This window comes from Hippocampus bargibanti, linkage group LG20 (genome assembly GCF_051943395.1).
Source record: "Hippocampus bargibanti isolate YZ-2025 linkage group LG20, ASM5194339v1, whole genome shotgun sequence".
Lineage (NCBI taxonomy): Eukaryota > Metazoa > Chordata > Actinopteri > Syngnathiformes > Syngnathidae > Hippocampus > Hippocampus bargibanti.
Window position 1 is genome coordinate 1,794,279 of NC_142753.1, and position 23,668 is coordinate 1,817,946.

Below are 23,668 nucleotides of genomic sequence, written 5' to 3' on the forward strand. Positions count from 1 at the left end.
GAGGGTTTCCGACATCCCCCACAGCAAGACGAATGTTTTCTTTTTCGCTTCTTACTCGGCCTCCGACGGGCTCGTCATACCGCGCGCGCGCGCGCGCGCGTTGTTGTGTCCTCAGACAAGTTGAAACAGAGGCGAAGGTGTGGCCGGAGTCACTGAAGGGAGGAGGCTGGTGGCTTTCTCAAGTGTCTCTCCAAATATTAGCGGAAATTTCCCTTGAGTCATTCTCACCGTGCAACGCTCGTTCGTTCGTTTGTGCTCGACGATCTTTTCGCGGGGGGGAGACCAGATGCGCTCAAGGAGGACTGACGCGAACTATTCAAGACCCACAATGGAAAGAGTCCAGTCCACCTGGAAGAAGAGCTAAGTAAGCTCACGTCACGGGCCCAATTGCTTCATTTGTGATCAGGACGAGTGTACTTGAACGAGTGTGGTTTTAAAAGACTCTGTTTGGTTGTTGACTTGTGTATTTATTTGGCTGAAAACATTGCGAGCGGACTTCAATGGCCCCCCTAAAAATGAAATCATAGAATAAGTCCTTCCGAGCAACTCATTGTCCAATTTCAACAGCTGCGCCTTGGACTCAAAGTCTGCTCCGGTTCTTTGTACCTTGATCCCTTCCCTAGCCCCTCCCGTTTGTCTGCAGAAGTTCCTTCCTTCCTGTCACGGTCCCCGATCATCTCCCATGGCCACTCTGTGGAGATTCAGCTCAGAGGGATGCCTCCTGGATCTTGATTTGTTCTCGTGGAGGAAGGCGGACCCGGAGGGACGGGAGCGCGACACCCAGCATGACGGCGGCTTGTCTTCTGCGGCTGTGGTCGAGGAAGACGGTGAGCCAAACGCTTGCAAAGTTGAGAAGAAAGAACTGAGCAGGGAGCAGAGCGTCAGCGCCGAGAACCTGAGGGACCTGCAGGAGAAGAAGAGCAAGAGCCAGCGCCTAGAGGTCCTCGGCGAAGGCTGCCGGGCCTACAGCGAGGGCCAACTGGCCTCTGCGGCAAAGGGAAGCGGCGGCGTGGAAGGAGAAGAGCTGGCCTCGCCGACCGCCCATCCGCTCAAGTCCCAACATCGGGCCAAGCTTTCGGCGGCTAAACTCCACCTCAAGAGTCTGTTTGGCCAGGTAGGCCCCCAACCGAGACGCCACGTCGGGTCTGTTTTGTCCAATTCAGCCAACAAAGACGGAAGGAACGAAAAGTCCACGCCGAGACGTTGTTAGCTCGTCGATGACGAGAAGCGCAAGGCCGCTATGTCAAGCGTGTTCTGTCTTTCAGAGTCCCCATTCGTCAAGCTCCAACCTTTCAAACGCCGAACACAAAGACAGGTAAGAGTCGGTCCGACACGCGCGACCTTTTCCAGCGTCGGGCGGAAGGACTCGGATCCAAAATGGCTTTTTCTTCCTGAAAGTGGACGGCGATGAGGCGCGTGTGCTCATCTGGGTTGTCTTGCCGCAGTGCCAAAGAAAGGAGGTCGCGCCTGCTCTTCATGCGCCAGTGGAGCCAGCTGGGCCACGCCAAGAGGCCCGCCGTCAGCCGACAAGAACTGCAAAGGTGGGCGCAGTCCCTGGACAACCTGCTGGACAGTCAGAGTAAGTTCTCATAACAAAAAAAAAAACACTTCCCCCTCGTCTCCATTTTGAGTCGAGTGCACAGGTGGGCCTTCCCCTGCCCTCCCCCGCACTACCTGATGCCAGTTTTCTCCAAGGAGTGGCAAGTTGGCAAGAAGCAGAAGCAAAAGTGAAACAAATGGGGGGTGGGTCAAAGGGCAGGCAAAGAATGCTGCAAAATGGGATGGCAGAAAGATGAGACAATGGGGAATTCTCGGCGCTGCACAAAGAAGCGCTGACAATCCGGCTTCCCCACTTTTATCCCATGACGACAGTGACAGGCGTGATGTTGGCATTCGTGGCTTGTTGAAAGGCGGGCAGAAGAGCGGCGGGCCTTCCGAGGCCAGCTCGCCCGCCTGCCGCTTCCTCGTCTAAAATTAGAAGCTAGCGTCAACCTCGACACAGCTCCAAATGGCCGCAGTCACGTCAAGTCTTTCTTGCTGGAACTTGTTGAGCGACTTTGCGCCAGCGAGGCGGCGCGACATTTCCCAAGGTGCAACGCGTGCCCGGGTCGCAACGGATGCATGTCGGCCACCCAAACAAAACCCGATGGGTTCACCCGTCAACGCTTAGCATCAATCGTAGCGCGTTTGGAGACGATGGGCTTGGGAGTGGACTCACTTCGCCCTCCCCCTACCCGCCTTCTCTCAGATGGGCTTTTGGTGTTTGGGGCTTTTCTTCGTTCCGAGTTCAGCGAGGAAAACCTGCAGTTCTACCTGGCCTGCCAGCAGTACAAACATTCGTCCAACAACTTCAGCTTGCAGAGGAGGGCCAAGGACATCTGCGCCACGTACATCCAGGCCGGCTCGCCTCGGGAGGTACCCCCCCAACCCGTTCCTTCCTTCAAATCCATCCATGTGAAGCATGACGCCGCCCTCTTTCCGCAGGTCAACATCGACAGCAAGACCAGAGATCTGACGCTGCGGCTGCTGCAGGCCCCCTCCCACACGTCGCTGTCGCACGCGCAAAAGCGCATCTACTCGCTCCTCGACACGGACTGCTACCCCCGCTTCCTGGAGTCCACCATCTACTTAGCTTTACTGCGAGAGGCCGACTAGCGGCCAAAGATTCAGTCTCGGCCTCCTCGGAGACTGCAGAGTCCTTGAAAAAACGGCTGTCACCCATGCGAGAGGAAACCTGAATTTGGGACCACAATGAGAAATTTGGTGAAATGACACCCAGCGTTTCTATTTGGGGACAGGAGGCTTCACTCATGCGCCAGAAAGGGAATTGATTTTGCCGTCAACAATTTGAATTCAAGGAAAGCGCTCAGTCATGCTGGGTGATGGCGATACCCCCCCCCCCCGACCCTAAAAAAAATGACTTTGGGGGCAGGTGGTGTGCAGCCTTCAAGAGAAGAGAACACGTTTGAGAGACAAGATGGGCTTTAACTCTGGAAATTGGCGTGGCCGAGCCTCACATACGACCGGCAATTTCCAGTCACACGCGTGTCCAAAAGCTGGTAGTGATACCTCGGTTCATGAATCCCTTTGCTTACGAACTTTTCAATTTACAAACGTTAAATTTATGCTAATTTTACCTTTGCATACGAACTATTTTTCGGGATACACACAGAGCGCCACAATGAGTGATTAGTCGTTAGCGAATGAGCCCGTTCTCTGAACAAGAAAATAGCAGCTGTCTGTTTTTGTCCTCTATTCCCCGCCCCCAGTCTTCAGTTAAAGCCACATGATTGGTCAAGAACGCAGCGGGGGGGGGGGGGGGGGGGGGGGTTAAACATTAAAGAGACAGGCAGACGAGAGAGAGTGAGAAAATGGATAGAAAACACTGAAAGTTGGACTTGTTTCAACTTTGATAGTTCAAAAACAGAGTGTAGACTGCAAGGTTAAAATATCCCATCAATCAGGCTCCACAAATAACCCGCACAAGCCATCTGTACACTTGATGCAAAAAGCTATCAACCCAGCTAAACAGAACACAATTGATGAGGAACAAGGTAAAATTATCGCAGAGAAAGCACAATCATCATAGAAGGCTGCATTCCTCAAAAAGTGTTTAATGCTGATAAAACTCCATTCCATCACAGTACAGTTTATTTCTTTAATTATAATACCATAGCACATTTGTTATGCATAAAATAAGGTATATTTTGTGTAGTTTTAAGGCTTAGAAAATTAGAAAGTAGAAAATTATGTTTCATGGGGACCTGGGAACGGATTATTCTCATTTTAATGGTTTCTTATGGGAAATTAATTTTTGGGATACACACTTTTCGCCTTACACACTCTGTCTGGGAACCAATTAAGTTCATAGGCCAAGGTATCACTGTACACACTATTCCCCTTACACACACTGTCTGGGAACCAATTAAGTTCGTAAGCCAAGGTATCAGTGTTACCTGTTTTGAAGTTTGGGCAGACGGCCTGAGCCGCGCGTTCCCGTCGGCCATTGAAATACTGACTTGGTCTTGCGCCGCCGATCTAGAGGAGACATTTTGGGGACACTTGGCATCCTTTTCCAAATCACACCAACATGAGCTTCGACTTCAAAAACTAAATAAAATCAACACAAGAACAAAAGAAAAAAGATGATCCACTTTTATCTCTTTTTTTTAATTTTTGATGACCATCAGCATGATTTGAAAAGCACCTGATGAGTTGGGTCAAGTTTACCTGGCAGGGGTCTTCCCAAAGATTTGGGGTCCTGGTGGCGACTGTCCAGTCCGTCGTCTCTGGCAATTTGACCCTGTCGGCTAGCAGAGAGAGGAAACGGCGACCGTGTGGGGGCAAAATACAAAAACAACAAGAAAACCAAAGGGGACAGACAGATGACAGCGCCAGGCAAAGGAAAGGCAACCACAACCCCCAAAGAAAAATGGCGACTTGCAAAGCGCCGACGATTCAAACACTGGATTTCCATTTTGTGGATGTTTAATACGTTCAAAGGGGGAGGGGCGAGGCAGGGTCAGAGCCACCGTGTTTCTTTCTGATGACCCCACAGACAAGAGCCTTCTCTGAAAAGGGAAAAAGGGCCTGCGCTGGACTTCCCTTCACAGCTTACGTTTCATTTTTAATCCAACTCTGAGAGTCTTTCCAAATGGCGTCGGGGGGGCGGGGCAGGGGCAGGGGCAGGGGGGGAGGGGTCAACGGAAACCCATCCGAGCTTGATGAAGAGAACTATTGCAAAAAAACAAAACAAATCCAAAAGCAGATGACAGACGTTGGTGAAAGAAGCAAAACAGTATTGAGGGTTATGGGGAACAAAGAGGGGTGAAAGGCAGAGAGAGAGACAGAAAACGTGTTAAAGAGCCAGAATTGGGGGGGGACGGGACGCCCACCTCCCCTTCTTGAAAAATGAATAATAATAATAATAATCCATTTCATTTCTAAGCGCCTTTCAAAACTCTCAACGACACTTTACAGTCACGGGATATTTTTTTGTGTGCAGGTGAGCAGCGGCAGCCATTCGCGCCAGCGTTCACTCTGCCCGATAATAATAACAATAATAATAATAAAAATAAATAAAAAATACAGTAAAGTCTCGTTATATCGATATCGGTTATAGCGATAGTACTGCTTATTACGATACTATTTCTATGAACGCAAGGAGAAAATTTACATGCCGCAGGATCGGATATATCGATAGTCCGGTTATATCGATATTTTTTCTGACTCCCGAGAATATCGATATAACGAGACTTTACTGTAATTACAATACAACTATCAATACAACATTAATAATACATTCGATTTATAAGCGCCTTTCTCAAGGTCACTTTACAGTCAGGTCACAAAGTGCGCTTTGCTGGCAAACGGCGGAAACTCGCGTGCAAAGAAGCAATCGCGGGCATTTCAAGTGTCCCCAAACATCACAACCAATGCGGCTGAAAATCACGTGATCGCCACGATTTCGGACCCCCTACGGAATTGCAAAAATAGATGTCTGCCATTTGGAGCTTCATATTTGCTTCCATTTCCCGCAATCTCCGAAGACGGCGAGGGGTTTCAATTTGAAGCTTCGTCATGCCAACGCCATGACAGGACTGCAAATCTGCCGGCGAAAGACGCTCACGAGGGAGCCGGGAGTCGGCGCGCTTACTTGGTTCGTCTTTCCCGCGACGGGAGCAGGAGAGGAAAGTCGGGATCCCCCCGCAGAGCGGTCGCCGACGTGACGGCCCCGGTGGGGGAGGAGGCCACGCTGTGAGAGCGCCGGGGAGACTGGGAGGCTGCGAACGGCCATGGGAGACTCCCGCCCTCTTGCCGCAGCGCTGTTGAGCAAACGGATGGTTGGATCGAGGCTCCCGCTCGACCCTCCCCCCCCCCCCCCCCCCGGTGACGGACAGGGACCGCCGCAAGGTCAAGCGAGGTCAAACCCTGCCGCTCCGAGTCGTCACGCGACTGTCGTGTCGTCATCGTCAAAAGCGAGCGTCTTGTTGCCGGGGACTACCTTCGCGCTCGGCCATGGAGTAGGGTTTGATGTCGCCGTCGGGCTTTTTGGGGGCCGTCCATCTGGTCGGCGCCGCTGCGGCGGGAAAAAGACGCTGACAACCCGCACTATTCCCATCGGGACTTGTTCCGCCACAAATTCCCACACAAAAGCAGGCCAAGAGAAGCCATGACAAATTGAAAGGTGCCGCAGTTGGCCAGAAACGTACCCGATTTGTTCCGGAAGAAGCCATCAAACACCACAAAGTTGTTGACCTAGGAGCACAAAAAGGCCGAGTGAGACAAAAAGCTTGCCGATGTGCCAAAGCAGCGGTCGGGAACCTACGGCTCGCGTTCTTTTGATGATTGCCAGGATAAAACTAAATACTCGCTTTTTCGCTGTTCATATCCAATTGGCGGAAAGCACAATTTTGATTGGATGATACTGGCCGTCATGTTGAAACAGGTAAACGGCCCTTTAAATAAGCCTACGAGTAAAAAAAAAAAAAAAAATGCAGAGTACACTTCAGCTTGAATGCACCGGAGCATTCGCCTTTGTGGAGAGAAAAGGGTCTGATTCTAATTTGCAATGAAACAATACAATCGATGACACAGTCAAATGTCAGTGGCATTTTAACAAGCCCCATGCTAACGTTAGCATCAATATACATCTGTGAGACAGCAGACATCTAGCGTGCAAGCTAATGAGCAGTATGCAGGCTAGAGAATAAGAAGTATTTAAAATATATATAAATATTTAAAAGTTTCATGCTGTTATATGCTTTGTGAACATGTGTGACTCGAATACACAATTGAAGCACAGACAACCTAGGGTCAATCTGAGGTCAACAGACACAGCTTGTTAAACTGTCATCTTCATCTAGGAGCTCTGGCCTTAGACAGAATTTAGGACTTGGGAAACTCCTTTACCACCGAAGCAATTTACGACCTGAAACCCCTTCATAGGAAGAGCTCATCAGCCAGGTTACAAATTTATCAGTTCATGGAAAAGACAATGTTTTATTGCTAATAGCTATTCGCGCTTAGAACTCAAGAGGTGTGGTATTCTAATCAAGAAAACTATGTTTTACTAATGTATCATTATAATTTTCGACTTAAAACTCCTTCACAGGAAGCGCTCATTAGCTCATTAGGTTACAAATTTATCAGTTCATGGAAAAGACAATGTTTTATTGCTTACAGCTGTTTGTGCTTAAAACTCAAGAGGTGTGGTATTCTAATCAAGAAAACGGTTTTACTAATGTATCACTTTAATTTGCATTTACTCTCAATAAATAGCTTGGCAGAGGACTGCAGAATTCAGGCGTCTGTCATGAATGGCTGCGTCTCCTGCCGGCAGTAAAAGACTTTCTGGGGTCGAGCCTTTGTCCACAGTGTCCGATCGAACATCTCTGACAGCTAGCGAGCAATAACTTTGTGTATGGACCCGGCAAGTTGACTTTCATTCTGATCGTTTGGCTGGATTTCTACTAATCATGAGGAAGAACGGAAAAACATTCATGTTAATGGCGACTACTATCACAAAGTCATTTTAAATATAATACATTCTGATATTTCCTCTAAAAGTGACCGCGCCTGCGTGCGTGTTTGCGTGTGTGCGCTCACTGAAAAACATGTCTAATTACAGGTAACATCCGATTTACAACCGGCGCGAGTTACGACCACCCGTACTTACGACCACAACCGCCACTTTTTTTTTTTATTCTATGGCTGCCACGGCTACAGTCAGAGACAGAGGTCCGTGCAGCAGGATGATTTATTAAGCTACAACACAAAGCACTGGTCCCAAAAAGAGGACCAGGGGAATAATCAAAAATAAACAATACCAAAAACGACGAGGGGGAGGGGGAATGGCAACCCGTGGCCCCGCCCCAAGCTGTCAATCCGAACGTGACAATATTGAGTAAGTAGGATGTTTATTTGCCGGAGCAGCATTGCACACAATGACGATACAAAATAACTGTTTCGTAACCAAAGCAGGGAGAGCGATTTTTGGACAGCTGTTTTTTTTTTTTTGACAGCTTGCATGCGCGGTAAGCCGTGCGGATGTGTGTCAGCAGAAAGCGTGTTCCCCGACACAGTAATAAAGATCGACAATACGAAATATAAAATGATTAAAATGACATTAAAAGTTATAAGATTTATAAATGAACGGTCAACATTTTGGTATATAATAGTATTCAATAGAAAATGTTGCTTAAAAAAACAGATTGACATCGTATACTATCCTGTCGTATAGGAGATGCCGGCGTGTCGTCATTTGTTATAATCACGTGATCCTTGCGTCAGCCATTTTGAATGCTTTTCGATTTACGACCGTTTGACTTACGACCGTTTTGTCGGAACGGAACCCGGTCGTAACTCGGATGTTACCTGTATTTTACTTTTATGGCTCTCTTAGTCAAAAGGGTTCCCGACCCCTGCCCCAAAGGATCAAAGGGCACACTCAAAGGATTTTCGGCAAGCCCAACAAACATATTTACAAATGAGGACGTCAGAAAATGGACCTGAGGAACACTTTGGGTCAGGCGGTAATGCTTGGCCAGGAAGGACAACAATTTGCGCGAGGGCCTGTCGTACGCCATCAGCGCCGGCTCCATATTCTTGTGCTTGCAACAAAAGGACAAAGGTCACGTACATCAAGACAAAACTCCAGTTACTTGTGTCTACGCGTCCTTTGTTGTTTTCATGGCTAAAACTGCGCTGGCTCATCTTGACACGGCCATGGCAAGAGCGGAGAAGGGCCTCACCTGCAACATGAAATCAAAGAGCTCCAGGCCGTGTCCGTGCCTCTGCAAATTCTCAGCAATGAAGAAATCCAAAACGCAGAGCGGCTCAGCCTCCACGTGCAAACCTTGCTGGTCCTGAGAAAACAAGGCACCGACCGAGTGCGGTCGCAGCATAAAAACAAGGAAAACAAGTCCACCTGCGCGTGCGGTGGTGTCGAGCCGCAAAGACGTCGCCAGAGACTCACGAGCAGAAACAACTTCTTGTGGCCAACTTTGAGAAATCCCACCATTGCGCCTCGGCCTCTGACGGGAGGAAAGAAGGATTGGGTTGACGGCACAAGAGCAAAGTTGCTGCAATGTGCAGGACAAAATACCCTCCGCCTTCTCCGTCCTTCATCAAGTAGAGTTGATGATGCTGAGACTGCATCTTGGCGGCGCTGGTGATGGGCGCGTTCAGCTTTTGGGCCTGTGGACGCAGCGCACAAAAGCACTGGAAAATTTTTTTAGGACACCAAAAGCTTTTACGCAATCACAAATGTCTGGACAGTATCAGAACGACAATCAATATTCCAAATTCATGAAACGTACAATTGAAACACACATGGCATGTTAAAGTTCATGAAAAAGTACAAAATGCAAGACATAGTGACGCCTTTAAAAACAAACAACAACAAATTCATGACCTTCTTCTCATCATCATCAAGCTGTGCACGCGAGCCAAAATGGACGTCAACCTCACAATGAAGATGAGGATGATACTGACCTTAGCAGAGGCTCTCCCCAGTTCATCAATTACAGTTGCTATATGGGGCTGAAGATCTGGCCTACAAAGAACACACAAGGCAACATGGCGTTTCACACTACAGTATGTGTCAATACGTGGGAGGCAGCGGTCCTCCTCATTCATCTTTTAAAAATATTCTATTTCAATTCCATCAGAAAAAGGGCGCGTTTATTTGAGGTGGAAAGACAAAATAAGATCTACTTCTTCATTAATTGGACCAATATTTTGGTGGGAACATTTGCAAGTCGGACTGCAAAAGAAACGCCCTCAAGACGTTCAGAAAATATATGAAAGTAGCAGGAAGCAGACCCCTATAATAGAAAGGATTTCAAAAATGTCTACCTTCTCGGAGATATACGTCCCGCATCAAGGGTCTTGTCCAAAACGGAGAACCTCTCAGAAAACAAGTGGTTAACGTTGAAAGGAAACTCCATAACGTTTTCCTGCTTTTGTAGGCGAGGTGGACCCAGTCCAACTCCAACTCAAGCAATCCCAGCAAACGTGCGCTCGCTCGCAGGTGGCCGGCTCCCTTGTTTGCTCGCTAACCAGGATACCGCAAACCATGCAGATGTTGAGCTAGCAACAAAACCAACTTTAATGAATACAAGTAAAACAGAGCACAAAAAAATATGTTTTTGTGATCCTTCTTTCTTCAGATCAGTACTTTGTCTGTAATGGAAAAGGAAAGTGAGAAAAAAACTGTCTGCACGGCAAAAGCCGTTTATTTTATAGGATGGCAAGGTGCCTCCATTGGGTTGTCGGGGCTATTCGCTGGGATCATCACCACTACCGTAATTCCTAGATCGACAAAAGAAGAGGAGCTCGATTGTGACGTCATATACATGGCGAGAATGATAATCTTTCACGTTCTCCAATTCCAAACTTCTTTCGTTTGGTTTCTTTTTTGAATTACGGTAACAACGTCACAAAAGCACAATCGTGCACGATGACGTCACCTTTTAGCCGAGGAACAACGACCAAAGAAATGACGGCCCAATTGGCTTTCTATTTTCAAAATCCGGCCAATTAGGAAGTAGTCTGTGGCACGTTACAACATTCATCTCATACTGTTTCTCCGTTTTCTATGTAGCACTCAGTGTACGCCGTGAATTATTTCTTTCAACACGCGCCCACAAGAAACCTTTACTCTGTCGCTTTCTGGTGACGTCACATACTAGTGCCAACCACTCTTCAGCCTCCATATAATTCGACCCCTCTGCAGTAAATCACTGATTAAATAAAAATGGCAGAGGGCATAACGTTGACATAACCGCATTCGAATGATGCTGTTCTTTCATTAGTCCACGCTGAGAACGAACGAACGTGACTTTGGTACGTGTACCACCCCACACCAGGCGGTGGCAGACTTGCTTCCTCGTCTCTTTCCGACATCAGTAAAATACAGAACAATCAAAGGGCTTGTAGCCACGAGCCAACCAATCCTTTAGAGAGCCGAGACGTGAATCCAAATTTCTGCATATTTTTTTTCCATTTTATTTCCAAAACGTCGTACGCAATGAGGTAAATAATCGAATTCCTTTGCCACTTTATCGTCTCGTGTGGATATACAGCGGTCGTGTTATTTTTTTCCCCTTTAATGTGTTGTGCTGCTGGGCTTCATTGTAGTGGCTGTTAGCCTAGCCTAAAACGAGCCAACGATGCTCATAAGGGATCGTGATCATCTTTATCGCTGTGGTTGTTCAAACGCGTTCTATACGTGAACTCTGCTCGTCTCGACGGATCGGTTTCCTCACTGAATCCCGTTCGTGGTCAATGAAGAATGCCTCAATGCGTTAGCACTTGTATGAATGGGGAAAAAAATGAATGAATGGAGCGATTAAGCAATCCCGTTCGGTCCATTTTAGCATCGGCAATCGTTTACCGACGCGTTTGTGTCTTTGTGCGCAGAGGGGACCGCGGCAGGGGTCGAGGAGGCCGCTTTGGGTCCCGCGGAGGACTGATCCAGGGGTGAGATCACGGTCGCGACGTCTTCTTCGCCACCTTTCTTTTGCCGATCCAAACACCTTCGAAAGCGTTTGCAACCTGAATTGTCATTTGGCGTGACGAGGAATTGTTGACCGATGGCCAAAAGCTCACTTGGGTCAGTCAAAGTGCGTCCTGGAGCGCCGGCGTCCAGGCTGTTTTTCACGTCTTGCGGCTGCAACGCATCACTTAGGGCTCCTTCTGGAGCTCGCCGATGAGCTAGCTGATCGTTTGGATCAGGTCTGTTGCGGCAGGAAGAGATGGAAAACCAATGCAGGGTCCTCCAGGACTGGACTTTGACACAGAATGCCTGCCAAAATCTTTCCAGCGTTTGCTTGACAAGCATTGGAAGATTATTTGATGATTTTCAAAAAGACACAAATCCAATCAGATTTCAGCCTGCGAGTCCTGCTTAGCCAATGGAATGTGCTCGCCCGGCCAGGGACGTGAGAATTTCAATGAGATTTCAGCCAATCACATTTTGAATAAAACACATTTCCATCCTTTGATGGGTGAGCAGCGTCAATGGAGTTGACCTGCGAAAAGCACATAAAGATGTTTGAGTGGCTGAAGTTGTGATTGCAAACACACGAGACTACACACTAACAATTGCAACAATTGGGTGCTCCAAACGTGACGGATCCGCCGGCCTCTTGTTGTTTTCCTTGCCAATAAGAAATGCCTGTGGACTCTTCTTTCCTGTTTAGGCACCGCCTATTTGTTCCACACATCCCCTTTGATTTCTATGTGGTGAGTAAAAACAGAGGAGTTGATTTTGGGGGTTGCTTGCCTCATGCCTCCTCAACGTTCAGCGTGCGCTTCTGATGCATTCGGTGCATCGGGCTGCGCACGGTTGACGTGAGCAGACAAACGCTTGTCGTCCTCAGTGCGAGATGGCCTTCCCTAGGGTGAAGCCGGCGCCCGACGAGAGCGCCTTCAGCGAGTGTTTGCTGAAGAGAAATCAAGACCTAAGCCCGACATCCACCGAGCAGGTTTGGGAAACGGACGGCTTCCGCACCTTGGCCCGAGCGCCACGCTCATCGCCTTGTTCTGCTTGTCCGTCGACAGTCGTCCATCTTGTCCCTGGTCACCAAGATCAACAACGTCATCGATAACCTGATCGTGGCCCCCGGGAACTTTGAAGTGGTGAGTCGGACTGCGTCTTCCAGTTCAGCGGCGCTGGCGAAAGGAGCTGACATTTCAACATTTGCCAGAAACGGCAAGCTGCCGATTCATTCAAGTTGGCCATTGATTGACTTTCCGCAGAATCAAAATGGCACAGATTAAAAAAAAAAGTTGTTTTTTGTGGTGGGGGTTGTGGGCAGCAAATTGAGGAGGTGCGTCAGGTGGGCTCTTACAAGAAGGGGACCATGACAACGGGCCACAACGTCGCCGACCTGGTGGTGATCCTCAAGATTCTTCCCACACGTGAGTTTACCGTCAAACCGAAAATAGGCGTAGCCTCCTTACGGGTCCGACGGCGGTTGGGCGCTTTTGTATTTTAGTGGAGGCCGTGGCAGCCCTGGGCAACAAGGTGGTGGACACGCTTCGGACGCAGGACCCGAGCGAAGGTAGCACTCTTTAGAGCCGTTGATCGCGTCCAATGGCGGGCGAAAGGAAGGCAACCTGTGAGTGTGGCGCGCGTGCATCTCTCCCAGTTCTGTCCATGCTGACCAACGAGACGGGCTTTGAGATTAGCTCGGCGGACGCCACCGTCAAGATCCTCATCACCACCGTTCCCCCCAACCTGCGCAAGCTGGACGCCGAGCTACACCGTACGAGCCGCATGGACTCAAAAAAAAAAAACCCCGGCTCTTGAGCCCCCCCCCTTAACCTCTGTCGTGTCTTTTGTGTAGTGGACATCAAGGTGCTGCAGAGTGCTCTGGCCGCCATCCGTCACGCCCGCTGGTTTGAGGAAAACGCGTCTCAGTCCACGTAGGTGAATCGGAGGGGGGGGTCTTTGTTTGTGGCGTGACGTCATGTCCCGATGTCCAGGGTGAAAGTGCTGATCCGCCTGCTGAAGGACCTCAGGGTGCGCTTCGCCGGCTTGGAGCCGCTCACGCCTTGGATTTTGGACTTGCTGGTAAGTTGTCAAAGAAGCCGTTTGGCGGGTTGGCCATTTTGGCGGGTCCCTCCTGACCTCTGATGCTGCAGGGTCACTCGGCGGTGATGAACAACCCGTCCAGGCAGCCGCTGTCCCTCAACGTGGCCTACAGGTCAGTCGGTTGACGCGCTCGGCGGCGTCTGCGACGTGGTTTTTGAGGCTTTGGTTTGCTTGTCCGGAAGGCGCTGCCTGCAGATGCTGGCCGCCGGTCTCTTCCTGCCCGGCTCAGTGGGCATCACGGACCCCTGCGAGAGCGGAAACTTCCGCGTGCACACGGTCATGACTCTGGAGCAGCAGGTGGGTGCCCCCTCGTGACGCCTCGCCGCCCACTCGTGACGCCTCGCCGCCGGCTTTTGCGCAGGACGCCGTATGCTTCACCGCCCAGACGCTGGTGAGGGTCCTGTCGCATGGCGGCTTCAGGAAGATCCTGGGCCTGGAGGGGGATGCCAGCTGTAAGGGAACCCGTCCCAACACGCCGCCGCCGCCACCGAGCGTGTAAGCCTTGTTGACACGAGTGCTCTTTGCGCTAGATGTGGCCACGCAGATGTCCGTTTGGGACGGTGTGATCGTTACGCCTTCGGAGAAGGCCTACGAGAAGCCCCTGGAGAAGAAGGAGGAAGAGGAAACGCTTGGGGAGGCAGGAGGGGCCGCGGAGGACGACAGCATGGAAACGCAGAATTGACCACACGTCCCTCGGTCCGTCGGCGCTCACCTTTTTCAATCGCACGCTGGTTATCTTGATTTGTGACCTTTCCATGCGCTTCTTCCCTACAGGAAGCCGCTCAGCTCTGCTTGCCAGACGGAAGCGTCGTCGTCAGTCCACGTTCACCTTTGGGGGTGGGGAGGCTTTTGCTTTGCCATTGGAAGCCTTTATTCTCAATTACACTCTTTTTTTTCCATTGTCTCTCGACTTTTGTCATGATGACGTAGCAAAACGTTCCCGTCGCAGTTGTCTACGTGGCATGAAGCCATTTAAAGGACAACCGACACCATTTTTTTGTTTCCTAACTGACATAAAAAAAAACGTTTCAGAGCATCTAAAATACCCAAAACACGCAGGCTGATATTTTTAGTCAAATGCAAAACACCAATAAAAACGAGTTAGTGTCCCAAAAGTGCCACAAAATGAGCTTGGAACTGGGCAGATTCAGAAAGTCCCGCCCCCTTGTTCGTGACGTCACGCCAGGATACTCCTTCACAAACTGCCTTGCTCCAGAATCAAAACAATGGCTTCAGAGAGTTCAGATTTGGAGAAGATGCTTTCTTGTTACTCATCCAGTTATGAATATGATTCAAATAGTTCTGAAGAGGAAATCATAAATGTTTGCAATTGATTAAAGAAGTCCTTCCGTATCAATTCGAGCCACCTGGACTCCAATGTAGCACCCAGAAAATGCACAAGATGGCGCACAAGCTCCGTTGGAAATGGCTGATTTGTCTGCTCGAAATTTGTGTAAACGTACACATTCTTCATGCGTGTTAACGCAATTGGCTGCAACACACAACGACTCACCATCACGTTATGTAGTTTTCCTTCTAATTTCGCCATCAACACGATGTTTTTAGACCAAACGAAGTACCCAAAATGCATTGTGTGTCGCTTTCTCGGTCACGGGCGTTTCCTCCGTGACGTCAGGTAGGGGATCGTCATCAACTCGAAAACAAGACTTCCTGAATATTCAGTCTGAGTCTTAAAACGTAAAATAATAGTTATATGCGGTGGAATCTTTGTAAAATGCGTTCAGTAGAAGTCATATTACTAATTATGGACACAACTTGTCCGCAGGTGTTGGTTGTCCTCTAAGATGGCGACGCAGTTCCAACTCATATTCAACGGTTGTAAACGCGCCTCGCTCGGATGATGCGTGACGTCATCCTGAAAAGTCGCTTTCCCGTCAATCTCATTTTCAAATCTGCGTCGGGTGAGGGGTAGACAAACAAAACATGTGCCCCATCACTGAATCACGCTGTAGGAACGAAGGCGGCGCGCAAACCGAGGCCAACAAAGTACCTGGGTGAATTCAGGGGGGCCCCTAAATCACGAGGGGAGCGTCAGCAAAGTCGTTCAAAAAAGCGGCAAAATTGCAAGGTCGGCTCGGTTCCTCCAAACGGCCTCCAAAAGCAGACGTCCATCCCGACGGTCTCACGGCTTGAGTTTCAGCCAAGGGTGGACGATGGCGAGGATGGCCAGCAAAGAGGAAGCCAGGCCGCAGGCGCCCACAAAGCCCGCCCCCGTCGGACAAATGGCCAGCCGGTCCAGCGGGATGACCAGGTCGCACGCGTTCTTCAGCAGGTCCAGCAGCAGCGGCGGGTTGTCGCGCAGCAGCGCCGCCGACAGAGACAGCCGCGAAGAGGCGGGACGTTCGACCGCTCGGCGCCGCGCTTCGCGCGCCATCAGCAGATTCAACTCGTACACGTCTCGCGTCAGGTTGAGGATCAGCGCGAACAGGTAGTACCTACAAAACAACGGGCCACTCGGTGGAATGGCCCGGTCCGGACGCGGCGGCGGGCGGGCCGACTCACTTGAAAGATCTGCGGCTCCATTTGCCTTGGTCCACTTTGGGCAGGAGGCCCGTCTTGGCCGCCCACAAGACGTTGTCGCAGGCAAAGTACATGGCCCGATTGAGGTGGGCCACGGTCAGGCAGAGCCTCAGGACGCCGTCGGAGAGATGGACGGCCCTCTTTGCCGCCTCCAACGCCTCCACTGAGTTCCCCAGGCGAAGCACTGGGACGCAAGCAAATGGCCGTTCACCGTCAACCGTTCGCCTTCCCGTGAAGCTGCGCTTGAAACTCAAACCCAGTGACACTGCGGCGGGTTTGAGGTTCAAGTGCTTTTTTCCCGTTTTTTTATTTTGCTCTGGGGCTTCCGCCATGTTTTGCTTACACTTTCTTGCCAGGCTCATGTGTGTTTCCAACTGGCTAATGGTTCTGCAAAGTTGCGCTCCCGCTCCGCCTTTGTGCAACGTGTAGCCCAGCAGGGTGCAGGCATATTGAGCAGCCCTGGAAAAACACAGAAGAAATACAGTGATACAGTGAGACCTCAACTTACAAACTTTTCATCTTACAAACGTCAAATTTATGAAAAATAAACCTTATAATAAGCACTATTGTCATAATACACACCCACCACGGCTGGCGGAGTGATCTTCGGCGGAAGCACACGACCGAACAGCACCAGAGGTTAAGTTACCAACAGTCCATATGGAAGGTGACTCTCCTTCCATAAGCCATCAACGACCAACAAAAAGGTAAATAAAACTTGATTTTACAGCACAGTTTATTTCTTTAATTACAGTCCTCATGTAATGCGCCTCTCTTTCCAAACAGCAATTCCCTTTGACCTTCGACCTCCAACGCCATTCCATCAAGCCATCAATGACCATCACAAATGTAAATAAAGTGACTTTATGATACAATGCAGTGTATTTCTTTCATTACAATACAATAGCACATTTATTATACATCGAGTAAGGTATGTTGTGTGTAGTTTTAAGGCTTATTTAGTTGAAAAGTATATTTTATGGAAACCCGGGAACGGATTATTCCCATTTTAATGGTTTCCTATGGGAAATTCATTTTTGAGATACACACTTTTCGCCTTACACACTCTGTCTGGGAACCAATTAAGTTCGTAAGTTGAGGTCTCACTGAACCTCGCTTTACGAACCCCTTAGCTTACGAACTTTTCGGTTTACGAACGTTAAATTTATGAAAATTTTACCTTGGCATACAAACTTTTTTTCATACACGGAGCTGCCTCAATGAGTGATGTGTCGCTCGCGAACGAACCCGTTCTAACAACAAAATGGCAACCGACTATTTTTGTCCTCTATTTCCCTCCCACAGTCGTTGGTTAAAGCCATGTGATTGGTCAAGAACGCAGCAGTGTGGGGTGTGGTTTAAACATTAGAGACAGGCAGACAACAGTGAGAGAGTTTCAACTTTGATAAGGCAGAGTGTAGACTGCAAGGTTAAAATATCCCATCAATCAGGCTCCACAAACAACCCGCACAAGCCATCTGTGCGCTTGATGCAAAAAGCTCTCAACCCAGCTAAACAGAACACAATTGATGAGGAACTAGATAAAATTATCACAGCGAAAGCACCTACAAGGGATCATTCCTCAAGATGGTGGAAAAAGGCTACGTTCCTCATCAAGTGTTTAATGCTGATGAAACCGGCCACTCCATTCCATCAAGCCATCAACGACCATCACAAAGGCAAAAAAAATGACTATTATACAGTACAGTTTATTTCTTTAATTATTATACCATGGCACATTTATTATATATATATAATAAGGTATATTTTGTGTAGTTTTAAGGCCTAGAAAATTAGAAATGTGGAAAATTATGTTTCATGGGGACCTGGGAACGGATCATTCTCATTTTAATGGTTTCCTATGGGAAATTAATTTTTGGGATAGACACTTTACACCTTACACACTCTGTCTGGGAACCAATTATCTATCACTGTACATCAAGAGCATTTGTGTCGCGTTTTGCTTTTGTTTAAACAATTCATTCTCGGAGCTGCTTATTTTTAATTCACGCCTTAGTGAAGCAGTGCGATTTCTGTCCATGTTCAGGTGACATTGTACGGAGCCCCTAAGGCAGGGGTGTCAAAGTCATTTTTTGCCGCGGGCCACATTGTAGATATGGTTTCCTCTCGAGGGCCGTTATGAATTTGGGGAACCCATTAGAATGTTTAAATCCCTTCAAATATTGCATATAGAGCACACAGCAAATTAATGAATCAAATCTGAAGTCAAGAATAATGACTTTTATTGTGGTTGACATAAAAAAAATATGACATTTTGGCTCAGATTTTAGCAATCATCATGGAATTTAACAAGTTTGATTTGCTTTCGCGGGCCGAAAAAAATGATGTGGCGGGCCGGATTTGGCCCGCGGGCCTTGACTTTGACACCTGTGCCCTAAGGGGACATCGAAGAAGAAAAAAACCAACTTAGCGAGATCTCACAATACTTTGCGAAGACATAAAAATGTTTCTGCAGAAAAGATTCAAAGGAAGATAGAAATTTGGTGGCTCCATTTTTATGGCAACGATTACCATCAAGTGAGGACAAGCAAAGGTGGAGGAACAAGGCATGCCATCCTGGAAAAAACAGCAACTTTCGCCCAGACTTTGGAGCTGGGAAAAGGGCTATTTTTCCCAGATGGAAGCTCAACCAAAGGACCTGTTGAAGACTTTACGTTTGAGGTCTGTGATTTCAAAAGAAACCACATTGCTTTAGATGAAACAATTGGCAGACTCTCTGAAAAAAGCAAATTACAGATTTATCAAATTACCTCTACAGTTGTATTTTCCATTTGTGTCTGCAATTGATTTCATGGTTATTATCCATTTATTTCATTTTCTATATCACTTATTCTCCTAATGCAGGGGTGTCAAAGTCATTTTTTACCGCGGGCCACATTGTAGTTATGGTTTCCTCTCGAGGGCCGTTATGAATTTGGGGAACCCATTAGAATGTTTAAATCCCTTCAAATATTACATATAGAGAACACAGCAAATTAATGAATAACTCGTTTTCAAATCTGAAGTCAAGAATAATGACTTTTATTGTGGTTGACATCTAAAAATATGAAATTTTGGCTCAGATTTTAGCAATCATCATGGAATTTAACAAGTTAGATTTGCTTTCGCGGGCCGAAAAAAATGATGTGGCGGGCCGGATTTGGCCCACGGGCCTTGACTTTGACACTTGTGTCCTAATGGTTTCGGGTATGGTGCAATTTTCAGTTTGACGCAAAGGTTTGAAGTTGATAGGTCATGTAATAATGCAAATATTTGCACGGTTCAAACAAAGCAGTTATTTTTCTACTTGATATTGTATTCCATGTATATGTTTGTGATTGCTGTTCATACGAATTTGTCAATGTTAATAAAATTTGTTCCCAAAAAAATCAGGTTTTTTTAAACACAAGACACCACCTGCTGACGAAATTGAAGCGTGACAATTATGTTATCATTTACAAGCAGGTGATTGTGTACTGGGATGCAGGAATACTATTCTGGATCCACATTGGTTAAGTATTTGTGGTTAAAATCAGCAACCAAGACAGTATATTTATTGACACCAAGAATGATTTGACAAACGAACATTTTATATTGATCAAATATGCTTTAAGTAAGAAAAACAGCAGACAAAAAAAATGATTTAAATTGTGATGGCTATGTATTATTAGTCCTCAAATGTATCCCAATTATCCATTTAAAGTGAAGTGATAAAAGAACGGCTCTTTTGCTGGCATCAGATGAACAAAGGACAACCGACGTCTCCGGACAACTTGGTCCATAATTTGTAAAATGTCTTCAAATTACTTCTACTGAGCGTAACAAAGATTCCACCGCATATACAGTAAAGTCCGCTTATATCGATATTCAAGGGAGTCCGAAAAAATATCGATATAACACTATCGATATATCCGATCCTGCGCCGAACTGCATTAAACAAACGCCGCCAAAAGAGGGCAGCCAAGCGCCATATAAGAAACGGAGCTGGCCATTAGCGTTGGGCCGACCACTGAAGACATTTATGTTCTTTGATCACGTAACAAGACACGTGACCAAGTTGACCAATGGCGCGACGGATATATCGATATAAACAACAAAAATGGCCGGCGGGGGATGAAAAGGAGCACCGTAATAACCGGATTATCGTAATAACCGGGTATCGTACTAAACGGTACTAATTATACATAAAAAGACTAGAAATGTGCAAGGGAAATGAAAATAGTATCGTAATAAGCGGTACTATCTATATAACCGATATCGATATAACGAGACTTTACTGTAGCTATATTTTACGTTTTAAGACTGGCGCTAAATATTCAGGAAGTCTTGTTTTTGAGTTGATGACGATGCCTGACGTGACGTCACTAAAGGACCCCCCCGCCCCCCACCGACAAAAAGACATTGTAGCAGAGGGTTGTGTCAGGAAGGGCATCCGACGTAAAAGCTGGGCCAAAACAACCATGCGTATCATACCTCTGAAGATGGAGGTTACTGATTCGCTGTGGCGACCCCTTGAAGGGAAAAGCCGAAAGGAAAAGAAGAAGAAGCAGTCCATCATGTCAATGTATTTTGCTGTAGTTTGTCTGAAAACCTTGACGTTGCACCCAAAAGCCGCCAGAAGAGGGCGTCCAAGCCTCATGGAAGGAATTTATCAGCCTGTGGAAACGGGCTGATTCATTCCGTGCGACATCCCCCCCCCCCCCCCCCCCCCCCCCGCGCCTGTTTGCCTCAAAATGACACGGAAAAAATTATTTAATCGATTGCAAATTTGTATATTTTCCTCTTCAGAACTATTTGAATCATATTCATAACTGGATGTGTAACATGAAAGCATATTCTCCCAATCTGAAGCCATTGTTTTGATTTTTCAGCAATGCAAGACGTCTTGGCGTGCCGTCACAAACTGGGGGCGGTACTTTCTGAAAATGCCCAATTCGCAGCTCAATTTTTTGCAGATTTTGGACACCAAGTCATTTTTATTGGTGTTTTGCATTTGAATAAAAACATCATATTGTGGGCCTGATGAGATGGCTGTTCCAAACTCGGGCAGTATCATCCAAATCATCCTGTTGAGAATAATATCAGAATCAGAATCATCATTTTTTGCCAAGTATGTAGAACACAAAAGAAATTTGTCTCCCGTAGAACACGCTGCACGAGACTCATCAAAAATGGAGGCACTATACAGTTCTATTTGGATTACTTTTTAGAGAGTTAATGGCTTGAGGGAAGAAGCTGTTTAAATATCTGCTGGATTTGGTGCGCATATACAGACAGATTTAGGAAGAGTTGCACAGTCATAGCAGCCCCTTCGAGCAAGAAATTATAGAATGAGACTGCTTTTCGCTCTCTTCCTGCTCCCTCCTTTCCGCCTTACACTCGTCACTCTCGTGTTTACCACTCTGCCCATCCCCACTTTTCCTTCATCTTTGTTTACCTTGATCATTTCACCTTCACCCTATGTCCCCCCACACACAGACCACTATCTTCTTTCCACTATCCGATTTTTTTACCTTCTTTTGTGTACCATCAACACACTCTCAAATACAAAAATACATATTTCATAAATGGAGCTACAGAATGTATGAACTCACCTGAATAAGTCCAATGCAACAAAATTGCAGGATGCTTTTGTCCAGAAATCCACCATCAAATAAGCCATTGTCTCTGAGGTCTTTGAAGAGGGATAACCAGAATTCCATGGAAACCCCCACCAATATTCAATTCTTTGATTGTCGGTGCTGGCTCCATCCAAGTAAGTGTCAGGGGTGCTGCCTGGCGGTATGGGCACCAGGAAACACTGGAAGCCTTTAACATGACCATTTTCAGTCCACAAATCAGCTCGAACGATTCGAGGACAACCTCCCAAACGGTGCACAACTTCAATGTAGTAACCCCCAATTAACTTCGGGTCACTATTGTTGTGTAGGCATTGAGCCACGTCATTTTCCTTGAAAAGCCATCAATAGCCCCATTGACGCAAATTCCAAACTGTTTCAGTTTGTCATATGAATCCATATGACAAATAAAATTCGGCCCTTTCGAGAAGTATTTTCGTCGTCTCAGACGTCTTGACACTCTCGGATCCAAGCCTTTCAGGACGAGACGAGCATCCTCTTTCCTGACAGGAAGCCCATGTTCTCTGCACTTACTGTACATCCACCTGTAACCGTAGTTGTCCGGAATGCTGCAACTGGTTGTGAATAAAGTCAACCAAGACGCCCAAGTCATCGAACGTTTTTCGACGAAATAGTCCACTTTTGTTCACCACTCGCTTCAAATGTGTTTCACTTATTAGGAAACAGTGTTTAATCTCATGAACGGATTTCATATATTTGTATTTCAAGCCACTATTAAAGTAAAACTGGATTAAACGAACGAATGAACGGGTGAAAAGGCTCCGTGTTTGTTGTTTTCGGTTCACTGACGATGAACCGGAAGTACATGAACGCGTATTTTTTTTTTTTAAGATTGTATTGCGATATGGCAAAGTATTGCGAGATCTCACAAAGTTGGTTTTTTTTCTTCGCTGTCCCCTTAGGGGCTCCGTAACATTGGCCACGCGGGACTCAAAAAGTGGTTTTTCAAACAGTTTCAAGACGGCGGCGGAGTCATGGAACGAAAAACCCTCCGCCCCGGTGTTGGTCGTCAACTCGTCCCAAGCGCGCACCGCCACGGCGACTTGAATTCTTGGACACTTTCAATCCAAGTGCAAAGTTGCCGACCGGCCGTCTTCGGAACGTCTAAAATTAGCACAATTGCGTAGCGAACGCACCGGGGCGGAACCTTACCGGATGATCCTCTCCTTGCCCTGGCTCTGCGAATTGAACCGAACCCACGAATCCATCGTGTCGTGGGTAAAGAGCTTCTCCGTCGCGAGTCAGTTCGGGCAGACGAGCGTCAGCCTTTGGTCGCCGTTTTACGCGACGGCGGAGGTCCGCTATCGTTGAAATGGTTGCATTGGCGCTTTAAGAGCGGTCAAATGTCAAACGACTTTCAAAGTCAACGAAATTCACAGCAGCAAGCACCGACGTGCCGCCCACCAATGCTCAATTCGACATCTTTTTCCGGATCCGTCCCACTTCTTGTTGACGTCTTGGGACTGTTGGGAGCATCCAGAAGCACGCGAGTGCCCCCTGGCGGCAACGGGTGGTAGTCGCCCGGAAGTCAAGCAATGGCCAAAGTCCAAGATGGCTGCTTGAATGATGGATGGCAATTGCGTGCGGCCCCTTCCTTCTTGAGGCTTTCGCGGTTCTTTCTGGCCTTTCTGCTTCCCGAAGCAAGACAACCGCAAGCGTCTCTTCATTGGCAAGGACGAGTCGACGTCCAATTTATTTCTCTTTTTTTCCACTTGGACTTGTGACCACAGACTTCACAAATCCACTCAAACCCCACAAAGACAACATCCACAACAGTAGTCAATCGGATATTCTTTGTCCTCTGAGAAGAACGACGAATAACAAACAGGGCTACATGACGATCTGAGCAAAGACAGAAGGGGGAGGGGGCAGCCAATGGCCACTG

The 23,668-nt window shown here is 47.6% G+C and overlaps 4 protein-coding genes and 1 pseudogene across 8 annotated transcripts; 2 read left to right on the forward strand and 3 right to left on the reverse strand.

Moving 5' to 3' along the window:
- Nucleotides 1-172: 172 nt before the first annotated feature.
- LOC148882635 (regulator of G protein signaling 18) lies at nucleotides 173-4,122 on the forward strand. 3 transcript variants are annotated; one of them, XM_089022990.1, is made up of 6 exons: nucleotides 203-364; nucleotides 624-1,114; nucleotides 1,266-1,315; nucleotides 1,446-1,579; nucleotides 2,249-2,415; nucleotides 2,485-3,315. In XM_089022990.1, exons 2-6 carry the CDS (start codon nucleotides 683-685, stop codon nucleotides 2,653-2,655), a joined length of 954 nt encoding a protein of 317 aa, XP_088879116.1. In that variant the 5' UTR covers nucleotides 203-364; nucleotides 624-682; the 3' UTR covers nucleotides 2,656-3,315. The 3 variants fall into 3 exon arrangements, with proteins under 3 accessions (XP_088879115.1, XP_088879114.1, XP_088879116.1); XM_089022989.1 differs by having other exon boundaries at nucleotides 173-364; nucleotides 644-1,114; nucleotides 2,249-4,122; XM_089022988.1 differs by having other exon boundaries at nucleotides 190-364; nucleotides 2,249-4,120.
- Nucleotides 4,123-4,168: 46 nt separating this feature from the next.
- atat1 (alpha tubulin acetyltransferase 1) lies at nucleotides 4,169-10,412 on the reverse strand. Of its 2 annotated transcripts, none has more exons than XM_089022991.1 (10): nucleotides 9,859-10,412; nucleotides 9,496-9,556; nucleotides 9,107-9,198; nucleotides 8,978-9,035; nucleotides 8,754-8,867; nucleotides 8,511-8,612; nucleotides 6,213-6,258; nucleotides 6,005-6,079; nucleotides 5,657-5,825; nucleotides 4,169-4,310 (listed from the first exon to the last, which is right to left on the reverse strand). In XM_089022991.1, the coding sequence occupies exons 1-10, from the start codon at nucleotides 9,948-9,950 to the stop codon at nucleotides 4,187-4,189; spliced, it is 933 nt and encodes a 310-aa protein (XP_088879117.1). In that variant the 5' UTR covers nucleotides 9,951-10,412; the 3' UTR covers nucleotides 4,169-4,186. The 2 variants fall into 2 exon arrangements, with proteins under 2 accessions (XP_088879117.1, XP_088879118.1); XM_089022992.1 differs by lacking the exon at nucleotides 4,169-4,310 and adding an exon at nucleotides 4,487-4,734 and having other exon boundaries at nucleotides 9,859-10,405.
- A 484-nt stretch (nucleotides 10,413-10,896) lies between these two features.
- Nucleotides 10,897-14,507, forward strand: ilf2 (interleukin enhancer binding factor 2). The gene is made up of 15 exons (XM_088986893.1): nucleotides 10,897-11,037; nucleotides 11,425-11,484; nucleotides 12,207-12,249; nucleotides 12,387-12,491; nucleotides 12,568-12,645; nucleotides 12,825-12,927; nucleotides 13,005-13,070; nucleotides 13,158-13,274; nucleotides 13,356-13,434; nucleotides 13,495-13,582; nucleotides 13,654-13,715; nucleotides 13,786-13,900; nucleotides 13,965-14,055; nucleotides 14,134-14,299; nucleotides 14,378-14,507. The coding sequence occupies exons 1-14, from the start codon at nucleotides 11,033-11,035 to the stop codon at nucleotides 14,283-14,285; spliced, it is 1,164 nt and encodes a 387-aa protein (XP_088843019.1). The 5' UTR covers nucleotides 10,897-11,032; the 3' UTR covers nucleotides 14,286-14,299; nucleotides 14,378-14,507.
- pex11b (peroxisomal biogenesis factor 11 beta) lies at nucleotides 14,451-23,240 on the reverse strand. Its single transcript, XM_088986897.1, has 4 exons — nucleotides 22,936-23,240; nucleotides 16,488-16,603; nucleotides 16,127-16,328; nucleotides 14,451-16,059 (listed from the first exon to the last, which is right to left on the reverse strand). Exons 1-4 carry the CDS (start codon nucleotides 22,989-22,991, stop codon nucleotides 15,747-15,749), a joined length of 687 nt encoding a protein of 228 aa, XP_088843023.1. The 5' UTR covers nucleotides 22,992-23,240; the 3' UTR covers nucleotides 14,451-15,746.
- On the reverse strand, nucleotides 18,857-22,759 carry LOC148882639 (uncharacterized; annotated as a pseudogene). The gene is made up of 4 exons (XR_016113460.1): nucleotides 22,746-22,759; nucleotides 21,739-22,542; nucleotides 21,150-21,210; nucleotides 18,857-18,881 (listed from the first exon to the last, which is right to left on the reverse strand). The product of XR_016113460.1 is annotated as an uncharacterized LOC148882639 (transcript).
- Nucleotides 23,241-23,668: the final 428 nt, after the last annotated feature.

Excerpts from the sequence above, each read along its gene's own strand:
- LOC148882635 (XM_089022989.1), top strand. The coding sequence starts at position 683 with ATGGCCACTCTGTGGAGATTCAGCTCAGAGGGATGCCTCCTGGATCTT. Across the intron at positions 1,115-1,265 it reads TCAAGAGTCTGTTTGGCCAG|AGTCCCCATTCGTCAAGCTC; the intron begins GTAGGCCCCCAA and ends TCTGTCTTTCAG. Across the intron at positions 1,580-2,248 it reads CAACCTGCTGGACAGTCAGA|ATGGGCTTTTGGTGTTTGGG; the intron begins GTAAGTTCTCAT and ends GCCTTCTCTCAG.
- atat1 (XM_089022991.1), bottom strand. The coding sequence starts at position 9,950 with ATGGAGTTTCCTTTCAACGTTAACCACTTGTTTTCTGAGAGGTTCTCC. Across the intron at positions 6,080-6,212 it reads CTTCTTCCGGAACAAATCGG|CGGCGCCGACCAGATGGACG; the intron begins GTACGTTTCTGG and ends TTCCCGCCGCAG. Across the intron at positions 5,826-6,004 it reads CTCCATGGCCGAGCGCGAAG|CGCTGCGGCAAGAGGGCGGG; the intron begins GTAGTCCCCGGC and ends TTTGCTCAACAG.
- ilf2 (XM_088986893.1), top strand. Across the intron at positions 11,485-12,206 it reads CGCGGAGGACTGATCCAGGG|GCACCGCCTATTTGTTCCAC; the intron begins GTGAGATCACGG and ends TTTCCTGTTTAG. Across the intron at positions 12,250-12,386 it reads TCCCCTTTGATTTCTATGTG|TGCGAGATGGCCTTCCCTAG; the intron begins GTGAGTAAAAAC and ends TGTCGTCCTCAG.
- pex11b (XM_088986897.1), bottom strand. The coding sequence starts at position 22,991 with ATGGATTCGTGGGTTCGGTTCAATTCGCAGAGCCAGGGCAAGGAGAGG. Across the intron at positions 16,604-22,935 it reads GGCAAGGAGAGGATCATCCG|GGCTGCTCAATATGCCTGCA; the intron begins GTAAGGTTCCGC and ends GTGTTTTTCCAG. Across the intron at positions 16,060-16,126 it reads TGGAGCCGCAGATCTTTCAA|GTACTACCTGTTCGCGCTGA; the intron begins GTGAGTCGGCCC and ends GTTGTTTTGTAG.